At 39.6% G+C, this 15082-nt stretch overlaps 1 protein-coding gene across 12 annotated transcripts in view; it reads left to right on the top strand.

Annotated features, from left to right (window-relative positions):
• KALRN (kalirin RhoGEF kinase) overlaps positions 1–15082 on the top strand; it is a 534671-nt gene that overhangs the window by 279425 nt on the left and 240164 nt on the right. For all 12 annotated transcript variants that reach the window (XR_012044472.1, XR_012044473.1, XM_072875252.1 and 9 more), the window contains one exon: positions 5079–5201. Coding sequence is in view for 10 of the 12 variants with exons in the window: in XM_072875252.1 (XP_072731353.1) it covers positions 5079–5201 (123 nt within the window). In the remaining 2 variants the exon portion in view is untranslated. The remainder of the gene's footprint in view (positions 1–5078; positions 5202–15082) is intronic.

The following is a 15082-nucleotide window of genomic DNA, read 5'->3' as shown; positions in this document are numbered from 1 at the left end:
TTTTGCAGTTACACAGGTCATTCAAAAGGGGCAGTTACAGCTGTTCTTCCTCCAGGTAGCATTTTGAATCTTGTGGTTATCCAGCCATATAATGACTGTAATAGATAGCACATTCAGCCTGCTGTAATTGCACTGGATTTTTATTTAATTTTCTTGGTGACCTGGGTTTGCTGCTTATTTTGTTGGGTGTGTAATTGTGCCCCTGAGGAGATCAGGAGACAGGACATGCATATCATGATAGAAAGAAAATAATGCTCCTACGACTTTTGATCTTAGACTAGGTGAAATTTAAAAAGAGATATTAACATCTTCTTTTTAACATGTGTGTGTATCCTGCAGCATTCCTGCCAATAAATGTTGCTGACATCAGATGTGCTTCTTGAGCATTTGGTTTATGTTCTCCTTCTGTTAAAAAGCTCCTAGCAAACATTTCATGCTTTTGAGCCTGATGCTTTATAAACTTTTACTAGCTGGGAATTACACACAGAATTATGGATCTCCATCCAGAAAAGAAAGGGAGCCACCTTCTCACCTCCTAGCCTCACATGCACACTTTCTGGAGTCCCATGCAAGCTACTATCAGAGTAAAGAGAGCAGCTCATTTATTTCCTCCTATAGACATCTTGTGGGACTGGGTGGAGGAACAGCAGAAACAGCTACCCTGATCAACTCACCAATAGCAACTGGGTCAATAAGGTGTGGGATGGGAATTTGCCACAGGTGAAGGTGGCAAATACCAGGACTTTATTATCCTGCAGTCCTTTCAGAAGATGTCTGTGAGTTACAGAGTTTCCTAGGCAATTCCAGGGGCAGCTTTACACATGCTTGGAGATGTGCTTTGAAGTTTGAACTCAGCTATGTTTTTATTAATGTAGTATTATCTAATGGACAGCAGTCCAGACTGGAAAATGCTGTCCTATGTGGGAAGTGTGTCCGCACAGCAGTTAGGCTGTATTTAAATTGCAGTAATGCAGGATCAGGCTTTGCTGTGCGAGGAGCTGCAAAGCAGGAGGCAGGTCCTGGCTCCTGTCCCGAGCAGCTTTCAAACTAGTGGAAGTAGAGTAGTAAATGCATATTGGAAAGGGAATTGGCTTATATGGGAGTTACAAAATATATTTTGTTTCAAGAAACACCTTAGATGATGGATCTATCTGTAGCACAGTATTTTCATTTCAAAGAATTCATGACTTACAGCCTTTTTCTAGCTGTTTTAAGAAAAAATAGCTTTGCAATAAAGGACAATTAGGAAATTTGAAGGTATAATTTGGAAAACACTCTTAACTGCATTTTTACCAGCATCTTCAAGCTTTTTATGTTTTTAAGGAGTAATTAAATTATTTGAACTAAGTCACTGTAACTTCAATGGCTAACTATATCTTGGGGTGTTAATTTTCGGCAGTAGAGTAAGTTATACAGTCCATGCTCTCAATTAAAATGTTAATATTTATCTTAAATTGTTACACATTTGTGCTAGTTCTAAAGACATTTCCTTGCTTCAGGGTAATGGAGAATGTCTCCAAACATGCTGACATGTAGATGTTTACAAGTGCTGGTGATTTCAGGTTTTATTGTGACCTTTCGAAGTTGTTCCTGCATTTGCGGTAGACTAATTGCTTAACATTTCTCATTGTTTTCACTGGGGAGTGTTTTGTATCCATCCAGATTTATGTTCTTGCTGTTGCTTTGCTCACTCAGTCATTCCATACCTCAGTTCCTCATTTAGTGCAAATTTTCTGTGCCTTGTATGATGGAAACAAGTGGTATTGTCCATGTTTGCAAATTATTGTGAGCTTATTAGATGGCAAATGCTTTATATAAGGAAAAACATATTAACTGCTCGTATAAATGCTGAGGATTCTCTTGATAGTTAGGCCTATCAGGTTATCAGAGCCTCATGCTAACATCCTGTCTTCTGCCAACTTCCTGGGACACCTCAGCAATTCACTTGGTCTCTTTAAATATATATATATAATTTTCTTCCCGCCCTTCTATGCAAAATGAAAATACAGCATTTATGTATTTCACAGAATGGTTGTGAAAACAAATGCACTGAAGACTGGAGTGGTCAAATATGTTAACGTGGGTTTCAGAGCCACAGAAAATGCTGTTAAGCAAGTTATTCTTTAAAAAGTTGTGATTTGTTTCTTGCGGGAATCATGGCAGAAGTAGAGTTTTTGGAAAAATTTGAACCAGAACTTTTTAAAGAGCAGATAGTATCTGAGACATGGCACTATAAGGAGAGAAAATGGCGTAGGAAAGAGGTGGTCAAATAGAATGTTACAGCCAGTGTCATTAGTGGATGGTTTATAGATTTTTTTTTTTTTTTTTTAAATGTATGCTCACGTAGTGTTGATTTATTAAGTGGATGTACAATTTTGTCACCTCAAGGAGTATTTTATATCTAATCTTATAAACTAAAGGATTTGGAAACCTAATCAATACCTGCATAGATGACTTCAGAGGGAAGCTTTCATGTTACAGGAAGGATTTGGTGAATCACCAGATGGTGCCCTTCTGTGTCAGGCAGTATGGAATAACTGCCCAAATGCAACATGAGACTTTGCTGCAGGAGTTGCCAGCTCTTGGATGAGTCCTGGAACAAAGGTTTATTCCCTATGGATTAATGTTCTAGCACTTTGGTTGGTTGTTTTTTTTGTTGAGAGTAAAGTATCCATCTTTTGACCAGTACTCTGGCCTGGCTTCATTGTCTTTTTTTCCATCTTTGTTTAAAGTGGGCATCATATGTTGTATTTGTTGTTTTGAATTGAAGCATGTAACAAAATATCCGTTTATAAAGTAAAAGTGGCAATCTCTGTCAACAGTCATCTAACAGTGACTAAAGCAGCCCAATATAACATTGGTTGGGATAAAAATTTTATTATTATGTGATTACTGCTTTAATGCTATAAGCATGAAAGTTACTAGAATAATTTGCTGTAGAATTACAGTGAGTGGCTATCAAATATTAATAAATAGAAAGCACATACTGCATACTAACTTCATATGAAACATTGTTTGAATTAAAGCCATTTGCCATTTAAAAATATTTTAAATTTGAGGCCTCATTAGATGAGATTTTTTTCAAAATTGAGTTTTGATCTGGTTCCATTTTTATAGATAAGTTGAAAACTCCTGACAAGAGGAAAGAGGATGTTAATGGAATTATTTATAGACTGTTAATGACACAAATGCTAGAAGGCTACCCTCCAATAATTAATGTTATTTCAAGTTATATACAGATTCCTGGTCAAGAATATATTGCAGAAAAGCTCTTAGCGGACCAGCTGGCACATGGCTGTCAAACAGTTTGAAGGAATGTGTTTGGGATCCTCTACCCAGCGCAAATGGGAGATGAACTGATCAGAGAAAGGGAAGCAGGAAGCGATGACTGAACTGCCAACACACCTGGTCTTGCTTCCTCATCCCCATGGTGACACTTATGCCAAACGTGTGTTGTCCCTGCAGGACATAAAGTGCTTTGATACCCCATTTTGTGAAATTATTTGTACTCTGTGGATGAAAAATACCTTGTAAGCACAAAATATTAAAGAAATTTAAAAATTTGCTTTTTCCAGCAAAGAAATAGGCTTGGGAAATAAGTCTATGTGTATAAAGCTTTGTTTGTACTTGGAACTTCTTATATAAATATGCTTGGGATCTACAGTAGAGAAAATACCCAAAGCCCAGGTGGTTTAGATTCTGTACAACCAAGCCATGAAATAGCTCTGCTTGCCTGAAATAAGAAAAATAATCACATCTTACATTTTTCCAGTCTTAGGTTTCTAGGCTTAGTCAATAATATCTGCTCATTTATCAGCCCCACATAAGACAAGTGGCTCCTCGCACCACAGCTCTCTCCCACCCCGGTTCTCTGCCCTGGTATCAAAGCCCTTCTCAGTCCAAGCTGCCATGAGTTGCAAGGCATCCTACGGCCCCTGCCCAGCATCACTGGGGCCCATGCTTGCTGCTCGCGCCCCAGCGCTGCACAAAGAAAGGATGCAGCTCTGAGGCCGTTTGCAGGTGCAGCACTCTGTGGTAGTATCCCTGTCCTGGGGATGCTTGCGGCGTCTTCTCCCTTCAGTACGACAGAAATACCAGCTACCGTTTGCTAGTCTGTTAGCATCAGTAGCACTGAGCATCAATGACTCGCTGTGAGTGCAGGGTTCCTTGCTGAACGAAGTCCTAGCTACTTATGCAAATACCAGTACTGATCTAGTACTATTTATTCTCTTAGCCTCTGTGTATTGGGAAAGAGACGTAGATGGGTGGAGATTGCATCCTGAAATTTCCCAAGCTCATATTGTCAAGTTCAGGGGTTTTTTTCCAGTTTGTAGTAGATCCCGAACAGATTTGATCTAAATTTTAGTGCCAGTGTTATTGTGAGAAGGTGCTCCAAATGGATGGTGCTCATACAGTTGATCTATTTTTAAAAGAAAATCCTCTTTAACTCTCAGAATATTAGATTTGCCACTCTACTTTTGCATAAGGATCAGTTATATTTGGAACTGAAAACCTGGAAGACTTGGAAGGTGCATACTGTCAATGTTTTATGGCCTGCAGTGAAGGATTCTTAACCTTTTCATTCTAGTTACGCTGATAATGCTTTCTCCCCACATCAAAATAAATTTTAATTGATTCCTCCATCGTGCTTTTGGACTCATTTAAGATGCTTCCCATTGAAATCTGCTGTTTGTGTGAAAATCAGCTATCACTGTTTTTCAGTTTACACAAGGAGCTCTTAAGAGGAAGGTTCTTGTTGTAAAAGATTCCGGATTTCTGATTCCTGTTCCCCAAAATTCATTTATGTGAAAGTAAATATTTAATATCTGCCAGGCTCAAATAACTAAGCTATACTTCAAAATAAATCGAATAGTAAAAGTCCAATAATCCTAATTTACCAGTAACATCTATAAACATTTATCTTCTATCCAGTTGGAATGGACTTTGACAGATCTGCATGTGTTTATAGCCATAGCAAGCACAAAGTAATACCTCTGCAGCTGTTTTATCCTCACCCAGAGAATTTCTCGGTGCTGCTGAGACAAGAAAAGTAATTGGATGTTCTTCTTTTCTGGCAGGTACTGGACTGGATTGAAAATCATGGGGAAGCCTTTCTGAGTAAACATACAGGAGTGGGGAAGTCTCTACACAGAGCACGTGCGCTGCAGAAAAGACATGATGATTTTGAAGAGGTAGCACAGGTAAGAGTCTGAATCAGAGACTTCTGCTTTCTGGCTTGATTTTTTTGTTACTCCTCTTGTATATTTAGAAAAAAACTATTGCTGTTTTGGGGCCCTATATATTCACACTGCTCTCTTCAAACATTTGGAGCTGACCAGGATGTTGTCTCCCAGGTTTGAAAGTCAGCATGCACACTGCAAGAGCATGGTAGCAGTAGGATTTATAATTAGAAAATCACTGCATTGGGTCAGAGGGAGATCTCAAAGCCTGTGAGAAATTGCAAGCAGTTTACAGGACAATAATGCTGCAAAGTGTTGGGACATAGAGGAGGGTGGTTATGAGTGACAGTGATAGAAAACTCAATAGTAACTGCTGCAGTGGAAACTGAGGACCTTGAGAATAAGGTGGAAAGCAGCAGCTGGTTAAGAAGCAGGGGAAACACTAGAGTGTGATTGCAGTAAGGGCAACTACCCTTCCACTGTTTCTGAGAGTACAGGATATTGTATGCAAGGGTTTTTTGTTTGTTTTGGAATGAGAGGCAATCATTACAGGTAGACATTATTATTATTATCATCTTCATTATCATTATTATTATTTTCCTCATAGCACAGTGTAAGCAAGGCTTGTCCAGGAATTTTGGTATGAAGCCAAAAGCTCCCACCTAAAAGCTTATCTTTTCCTTGAAGCATGGTCATAGTAGATGTTTAAACATAAATCCCATCTTTATTTATAAAATGTAAAAGAAAGAGGACCTTTGATAAGTTCTTCCAGAGACTGAACAGCTCTTTTTTTTTTTTTTGGATGTCTAATACATAAGACAAAAATGTATTAGACTTTAGTTTTGTTTTTCTGTAGTACCCTTTCCATGTGTTGGTGTAGTTTAGTTCAAGATGTTTCCAGCAACAGGAACATATCTCTTTCACTTTGCCCTCAGGGAAACTATTTCACTGCCTGATGGCAGCTACTGTCTAGATATTCTTTTTTTCTTCTCCCTCATATTCAATTTATATTTCTCTCAATCTCCCCCCACCCCCATTTGTATCCCTTTAGTCTTATTTATCTCCCTTAAGGAGATAAGTGTCAAGGAAGGAGATGAATTCACAACCCTGAAATATCTGTAGAATGTTAGCTTGTCTTCTCCTATGTGTCTCTTAACCATGTTACACGTATTTAATTATCCTAGCATATTCTTGTTAACCAATCCCTTAAATCTCTTTTGCTACCTATTTCTTTGGATCCATTCAGTTTGCCAACATCCTTCTTTTAATTAGAAGTTCAGCTCTTGATGGAATACTCTATTGCTTGGCTTGCTAGTGAACTTCAGTGTTACCTTTCAGCTGTGATCGGATGTCTTTGTAAACCATTGACAAATCACACGGTCTGAAAGCAGCAGTTCTGGATTGGTGGGTCTCTAAAATTTCATAGGACCTCCTGTGGATTTAAGCCTTCTGGCAATAGGCTTGAATTTCTAGAGTTACCTTTTGCAAATTTATTAAAATGGACCTGAGGCTGGAGGTTGCAAACCATGGTTCTACAGGGACTCATCCAAAAGCACAAGTTAGTGGGAGGCTTCATCCTGAAATCAACATTAGGTGCCTTTCCAGAAGATGTGCTTGGATCAGCTGTTATTGGATGCAGTACTGGGGTAACAAATGAAAATGAAGATCATGTAATATACAGGAGCTGAAACTAGGTGATTTAATGTCCTTTGTGGCATTAATATTTTCTGAATCTCCCTTCCCTATGATATATTAGCTTCATAATTCCAGTTACATCTCACATTTCTGGATCACAGTTAGCTTTTTTCTTTTTTACCTCCTGTGAGTAGTACCTCACTGGAGATGTAGGAAACAAATTAAGAACAGGTGAGGAAAGACAGAAAAATAACACGGTCTTGACAATAGAGATGAGAGCAAGCTGTGTAACTGTCTGCACATGGAAACAACAGCTCAATTAAGGCTTGCTCCACTGGATGATGTAGTTTAGAGATACATCCCCTCATAAGGGTTTAGGAACCTTACAGATGTGCAGTTTGCATGCGTAGGTACTGGAGTAAGTCAGAATAGAAATATTTCACTTAAGACTTTTCTAACCCCTCTGTTAGTCCTCCTTCTGTACTATTTCAGCATGTCTGTCTGTGAATAACTTTAGACACATTTCCATTCACTTCACGAGGCCAAATTCAGAGCAAAGGGTGTAGGAATCTAGTTCACTGGATGACCACATCCAGGTGAAGATGAGTGTTTGGGAGGAGGATGGAGAGGAAAGAGAAAAGTATAGTTTGCATGGGTATAGAATCTCTTGGGTTCCTCTGAATCTGATTCTTTTACATTTTATGTGATATCATCAGTGAGCATCTCATTGCTTTGTCTGGACAACTGTGAACAGTCACAATCAGTTCTGCACTCCAAGTGTGAAGTTTATGGTGCCTCCTAATTAGAGATAACTGACACAAGTCAAACCTGGTTACTTCCCCCCAGCTTTGACAGGAATATTTTCCTCTGGTGCATTCACACCAGAATACCATTGCTAATTTATGAGGCCTGTCTGCAGTGTGACACTGGAATGTGGTGTTGGCAAATGGACATGGGGACATGTGCTGAGGGGAAGTGAAAGGAATCTCAGGCTTTATCTGAGGTCAAGGACTTGAGAATATAATACTCTGCTTTGGAAAGAGTAATAGCAAGGGTAAGAGAGGAGGCCATAAATTTATCACACCTGGAGTTCTGCAGAAGCTTCTAGTGAGGTCAATTTTGCGGTTGGGGAATAAATCTCCTCCCCACTCCAATTGTGACCAGTTTTTATTCTTCCCAATTCCCTTCTTGATGATCAACTCTTTAGAGTTGGTTGGTAATTAAGTCTAACTTAAGTTTAATTATTTGTCATTTTTCTCAAGTTAGCAAATATCTTTGCCATGGCTAGGGTGGATAACTGGCGTCACTTCTTCCCAATACAGCCATATAGTAAAGCACATGTGCTAAGATCCAGAAACAAACTGATGAGTTTGCCCATTCCCCTCATCAGGATGTTAATTACTGGCGTTAATGACAATAAAGACAGTTGTGTTTGTTTTTCTTAAAAAATAAAATAAAAAGTGTAGTACTGACATACCTGGTGAGATTGACAGTATAAGCAATAGTATTTGCTATTGGAAGTTCTCTGAAAAAAACACTTAGCCTGCCATGCAGTATAAATTTATTCTCCAAAATCTACTTTCTTTTGGCTCTGATATATTTGTTCTTATCTTCTACTGTTTCGGGAAGGCATTTGCAAAGGTCAGACTAGAAGCAATTTTCATGAGTTTTCTTGATGTTTTCAACAGTGGGCAAAACATCCGTGTTTTTGAATGCTGCCTAACTGCATGTAAAGAAGAGTAGTGTATCTGGGATTGCTGTGTTGAGAAATGCTCTGATTGACTGACCTGCCAAGGCACTAGATTGAGAGGTGGAACGTGCTCCCTCTATGTCTGATTAGAAACTGCACAGATTTATAAATCTGGATGTAATGATCCAATCAGGCATGGCTCAGATCACATTCCTGCATACAGCTGTGCTCAGAAAATGTCAGTGATTTGAGAGTGCTGCATTGTGGGCAATACGAAATATAATTTGGGGTGCCTTTCTCTCATAACTGCTGTTTAGACAATGCTCTGGCAATTTTTCTGACTGTATTTATTCTACATGGAATGCACAGATGGCAAATGTTTGAATTTGGATTAAAAAGCCTGAGCTCCTGGGAGGGAGGTTGTTATCTTGTATGTACCTGCGGCAGTTTCTCAGCCAGTGCTGATACTGTTCACAGGCTGCCACCCTGAAAATGCCAACCTTAGGCACAGTGCCTATCGCAGAGTGGAATTTAGTATTCAGGCATTATCGATGAGGTAGGTATCAAGATATCACCAAAGAAATACCACTCTGTGGGTGTAGCTGCAGTGTTCCTGAAATGACAGCCTCTTTGCTTGTCTGGAATTACTTTGTGTGAATCAGATAACCATCGTTCAGCCAGTTATGATTGTAAATCCAAAGATAATTTCATTTTAGACTCTCTAACTTTTCCTTATTCAGGGCTTTTATCTTGAAAACCAGTGTGCCTTCCAATTGGAAAATTCTGTTAACTGGCTTGTGTTCCCAAAATCTCCCAATGCTTCAGCACTATCGAGTTGAGCTGCACATGTTGGAAGCCCTTCTCCTGTTCTCTGTGTATGAAGAGAGGGGCTACAGATCATTCTCCTCCCTTCTGGCATTCCTGGCAATCGGAGGTTAAGGTGGCCTCGACATCCTCCTCTGCTCACAAATAGCATCACTGCACTTGTGCTGGTGCAGAATTAGGAAAGATACTGGGGAAACAGCTCTGTTAATCCCACTCGCTATGCTGAATGGTTTTGTGATTTGACTGATCTGAAGCAAGCATTTCTGTACTCTTTCTGCGTTTATGAGCTTTTCCATCAGATGCACTGTTAAGATTTCCTGTCGGGCAGGTTTATCGGCATTTTTGGGATGCGACCGCCCACCAGTACGTATTACAACCTGCAGATGGCACTCGCAATGCATTGTAAAAAGCCTTTACTCCGCTAATGGTAAACAGAGCTGATGTTTCTAATCCAAACTAACTAAACATTGTCTCGAAGTGAAATGAAGCAGAAGTGGAAGCTGGCTCGCACGCTGTCCCCTTGGTGTTCTCCCACCCCTGCCAAAACCCGCGTTGTTCAAGGTCACTCAGAAAAACAACCTTCCTACGTTTTTGGGGGGGTTGGTTTTTTGTTTTTGGTTTTTTTGAATGCAAAGCTGGGCAGCCAATGCTTTAATGCAAGGTGGTGCTTGTCATCTGTGTTTATGTGATAAGCTGCTCCCAGATCTGTGGAGCTGCTTTCAAGGCCCCCGGGCCACATGATGCTCACAGCTACGACTGAGTTTTGTAGTCAGTACCTGTGTGCACGTTGCATGCAATAGTTGGTTTGTTTTTCACAGTAATCCAAAGGCACTGATGTTTATAAAGTAAAATATCACAACTCCAGCATGCAACAAAGCATATGTTCTGAACAGCCTTGGTTCAAAATGTGTGGCATTTTTCCTCATTGTCAAACACAGTAAGAAGGTAGACTGGAGGCTGAGCTGTGGCCACCGAAGTTCATGGGGCTTGTCTGTATATCCATTGCAGTTTTGATTTAGGTATGTAGCTGACTGACAGTTTTACAGACTCCATTTTGCCAAGGTATACATGCCATGCATGGACTATTCTTGAATTATTACAGTGAAGGAGAGCCAGACAAAATGTGAGCAAAAATGCTGAGCTTTGCAGTATGCCATTTGGGAAGCTATTTAGTTTTCCTGTTCTTGGGTATCTATGCTTGCTTTCCTCCAAGAGAACTTTTGGAAGATGATGATTAAACACGTCAACACTGGCTTTGAATCATCAAAGTTAACCTTACGTGTACATATAGAGTTCCTTTAAGATTTAGCTCTTCCTTTTATTCTTCTCAGGGAGGTAAATGTATTTCCTGCAAGGAAAGGCTTTCAGAGGAGATCTTGAAAGCCAAGGGCCTGTATCCTCCACTAGAAATCAAAGATCAGGTGATATTCTTCATCCGAGAAGCAATTTGTGTTCCAGTGTTCCTGTCTGGAGTATTCCCTTCCTCCATTGTACTGTTCCTGAGATGCTGTCAGTTCAGAGTTTTCAAAAAGCTCCTGGAGATAAAAAGAACTTTAAGTGTAAATAGGTTGAAAAATATGATTATATTGTTTGTCATGTGAAATATCCAATGGATTCAGTAAGAATTCCTGCAGGTAAAAATGGTATTCTGTGATCTCTCAGTTCCACATAGTTTTACTTGAACTACTTTAAAACTAAGTGAGGTAATGGAATAGTCAGGCCAAAGCTGAATTGCAAACAGCTACTTGTTTGGCCTTCAGGGTAAAAACCTAGTGCTTTCCCATACAAATTCTAGCTCTGTTGGATGTCATTGTTCTAAAGTTTGGCATGAAGTTCAGTACTGATGTAAAACAGCTAGGCATAAATTAGGAGCCCATGTTGATAATGAGCACTTAGGGAGCATTGTCCAGGGTGATATTTTTTTTTTTAATTATTATTATTACTTTTTTAAATTTTGTGACCTACCTGGTTGTTGAAAGGAATAGCTCACCAGGCATACTGGATTTCTCCCTTTGGGTTGGGTAACTAAAATCCTATGTAGGCTGAAATAATAGGCCAAAACAGGGAGAAAGCAGACAATTAAACCTAGTAAGAACTATGCTTCAAATTAGCAATAATAACTGTGGTTTCAATAATGCCAAACCTTTCTAAAAATAACAAAAACATAAGACAGGCAACAAAAAGTCAGCCCTGCTCTTATCTTCATCATCCTTTGCATGGTCATTAGCAAATTCTGAAGCTATAATCTGCAGTTTCCTGTTCCCTTCATTTATGTAAATGTATTCACTTCTACACAAAGAGAAAAAAATGCCCACTGGCAGCAGATTACACAGGTCTTTGTACCGTGGTGCAGGAAGTCTGGGCTCCAGAGCTCTTGGTTTCTTCTTCTGGCTGGCAGCAGGCTGCATCTGGCAGTCACAGGCAGCAGAGAAAAATGAAACTGCCTATATATGGATTGTCTGTGAAGGTTATCTTGGGACTTCTGGATCTAAAAACTTCTAGCAGCATAGCTGAAGAGCCAGATAATTTATTATGGAAGCAATAGTATAACTTTTTGCATGAAGTCTAGCAACTTCTGGGTGACTCAGGACATATCTGTATTGCAAGGGCAGAGATACCGAAACTGTTCTGCCCAGCCTGAGCCAGGAAACAGAAAGGCTGGGAAGGGCTGCGCAGTATAGCAGTGTTAGGTGTAATGCTATGGGGACTTGACTGCCAGACCTAAGTCAGAAGCAGGTCATGTAAGACGTATTTTCCCTGAGGAAGTGTGATACTCTTCAGAATACTCTGTGGATATCAGTACCATGCTCCATTGCATTAGCTAGACATGCCCATGGAGACTTCATTAGCAGAGGTTGCTGAAAGAGCGTCTTGGCTAATCTTCTGAAAGTTTGGATAGCAGTGTAATTGAATTGGTGGCCATTGGTACTCCATGATCTAGTGGTAATGGGGAACCTGTTTTTAGAGAGGCCCTAGAACGGCACAGAAATCTTTGGGGCAGTCACTTGAAGAGCTGTGCCTATTACGCCATGTCTCTGAGTTTGCATTTCAGTGTATTTCTCCTCAAGCTAGAAGTTATTTTCTTTCCTATTTCTTCTCTTCCAAAATCACATGACAGCTGGATCTTTTCATTAAACCGCCTGCAGCATGATTCACAATCTAAATACTCCCTATAAAATCTCAAGACTTGGCAACACAATGCATTTTTGACAATTGCCAGGAGTAGCTTCCTACTGCTGGTTTATTTGGGTAGGTTTATTTTTGTGTCTTTAAAATATGTTCCTTTAATTTGCCTATAAATGCAAAATGCTGTTCCCATGGCAGACTGGGAGAACATTGAAGCTATTTAAGAAATATGTATTTTTAATTCTAGAGGTTCTGGAAAATGGAATTCCTATTGTGTGGGGAATTCTAAGTTTTTGAATTTGTTTCATTTTGAATTAGAAAAGAAAGCCAGAATTTCCTAAAGAAAAATCCTGGAATTAGTTTTTTCAAGGCCATAAATTTCTTAAAGAGAACATTGGAAAATTATAACACCAAAGTGTTATATAACATGCATACTAAAAATATATTCAACGTGGTACTGATGTCTCAACTGAATAAACATACATCTGAAACAAAAGATATTTACCATTGACAATTTCTGTGAAATATGCACACTTAGATGCACCACTGCTGTTTTGACTGACCTGTGTATGTTGGTGAAAACCATTGTAATCTAAAGGCTTTTGATCACCTCTGATCATTTTTCTTTGTGCTTTTCTTATTGGCAGGTCAGTGGGTTATCTAACTGTACCTATTGATTCAGGAAGATTAATTGCAGCAATGTCCCAATCTCAGTTGTAATTATGGTGGACTAGTACTCTTCAGTTCAATTTCTTGTAGCTATTTATAGCGGTGAGGTTCTCGGGGAGAAGGGAGACACTATGAATCTGATCAGCGTTTTTACTTTCTGATTTTCTCTTAGGGCAGTAGAAGGAGCTGCCCATGGCTGTGCTGCTTCCTCCAGGCCAGCCAGTGGTGTCTTTAGGAGAATGGCACAACGTTAGCCACAGCAACTATAATATGACATTGCTGCAAATCACAAATATGCTGCTTTGAAGACATTTGGTAAAGGAAATTTCATGTAGATTAAGCCCATATCAAAGAGATTTGTATTCAGTAACAGACCAAAATAATTTACAAGGACAGGTTTTAGGTATTCATTATCATTGTGCAAATGTTCTGGGAATAGACTAGCTGGCTCCGATTGATCACTCTGCTGCACGAGATTTAGAAGAAAATCACACTTCCCATTTCAGAGAAATTACTTATAATTAACTTGTTCTAAAGAGTGGAGAATCCAGTTCAATGGCTGTATCTACACTGCAGAGAAGCTGTTTGGCAGTGTGGTTGTCCCTCTCTTCTTTTCCTGTCACAGGTCCCTAATTGTCCGGATGAAGGATGCCCTCTTATTCTCACATCAGGCATTTGAATTGTCTAAAAACTAAATTTGCATTATGAGACTATTGCAAATGTTTTATACTGATTATATATAAATAGAAATTATTCAACCAACATTTTATTGTATATAAACCTATTTTTAAAATTTATTTCCCTGCAATAGAGTTCAGATCTCATTTTCTCTTGTATAGAAATAGCGCAACATCAGTGGATTTATAGAGGTCTTTTGGAATTACATGTGTGTGAACAGGGATAAAAATCCTAATGTGTGTATAAATAATTCACTTGTCGATTCAGTGCGTGTAATCCAGCCATTAATATTGCCCTCCATAACTGTGGTCTGTGAGGTCTGGTTTTGCATAACCAAGCCCCAAGAAAGCACTGGTTTGTGTCACTATGGAAATAGCATATGGTTTGAGGCATTTAGGCGTCTTTGTTTAGTGTCTGGTTCAGAGCACTACCAGATGCAAAAGTGCAGGTTCCTCTCCCTGTACTGCCTCTGCTGAGCTAGGGAGAGAAATTCTAAGATTGACATGAGAAAAGCAAGCAGAATCAGCCTTCTCATGTCACTACACTTAAAATGAAGCTTGTTTGGGGAGAAAGAAATTGCAGAATTTGCAAGAAGTCAGGGACTGAGACAGGAGGTGTTTCTGAACTGTCAGTGAGTATGAGCACTTGTGTTTGTCTAGCATGGCTGCCTATATTAGTATGCAGCTAATACAATAGAAACCAGTTTGTGCTCCAAAACAGGGATGCTGCGTCCTATTAACATGCAACCCTCATTATTATTAGAATGTTTTGTTCAATGCATAAAGGTTGTTTTTTCTGCACAGTGTAGGTAACTCCTCATGACACCAGTGAGATCCACAGCTATGCAGCAGAGAGCAGAGCCTGCTTTTGCATCCCCCAGAGTAATATTAGGGCTCAATGCAAAAGTGCACAGCATAAAAGGGCATTTGTGACTCACTAATATCAGGGAATGGAAGGTGCAATTGTCACGTTAAATGTGTCAACCTGAGAGCTGAAGCGAATGCATTGAGTGTTCGGTGAAATGAAGGGTGTTTCTGCACGGAGAGGAGAAATGGCTGAGAGCACTAGTTTTTGGCGACTGGCTCCTGGTTGTTTTGCCTGTGGCCAGGATTTATACTGACAACCAGAACTCGGATTTGTCAGTGCCCACACATCAAAGTTGAGTGAAGGAAGGACTTGAAACCTGCAGTGCTCCATGATGGGGGAGAGAGGTCTAGTACAATTTCAGTGTTACTTTCTGTTGTCTTCTGAGGTTTGTTTTAGGCTCAAAATGGACCTA

Source organism: Ciconia boyciana, chromosome 10, assembly GCF_034638445.1.
Source record: "Ciconia boyciana chromosome 10, ASM3463844v1, whole genome shotgun sequence".
NCBI classification, from domain to species: Eukaryota; Metazoa; Chordata; class Aves; order Ciconiiformes; family Ciconiidae; genus Ciconia; species Ciconia boyciana.
The sequence above is the reverse complement of the archived record's forward strand: the minus strand, read 5'-3'. Positions and strand labels throughout refer to the sequence as shown.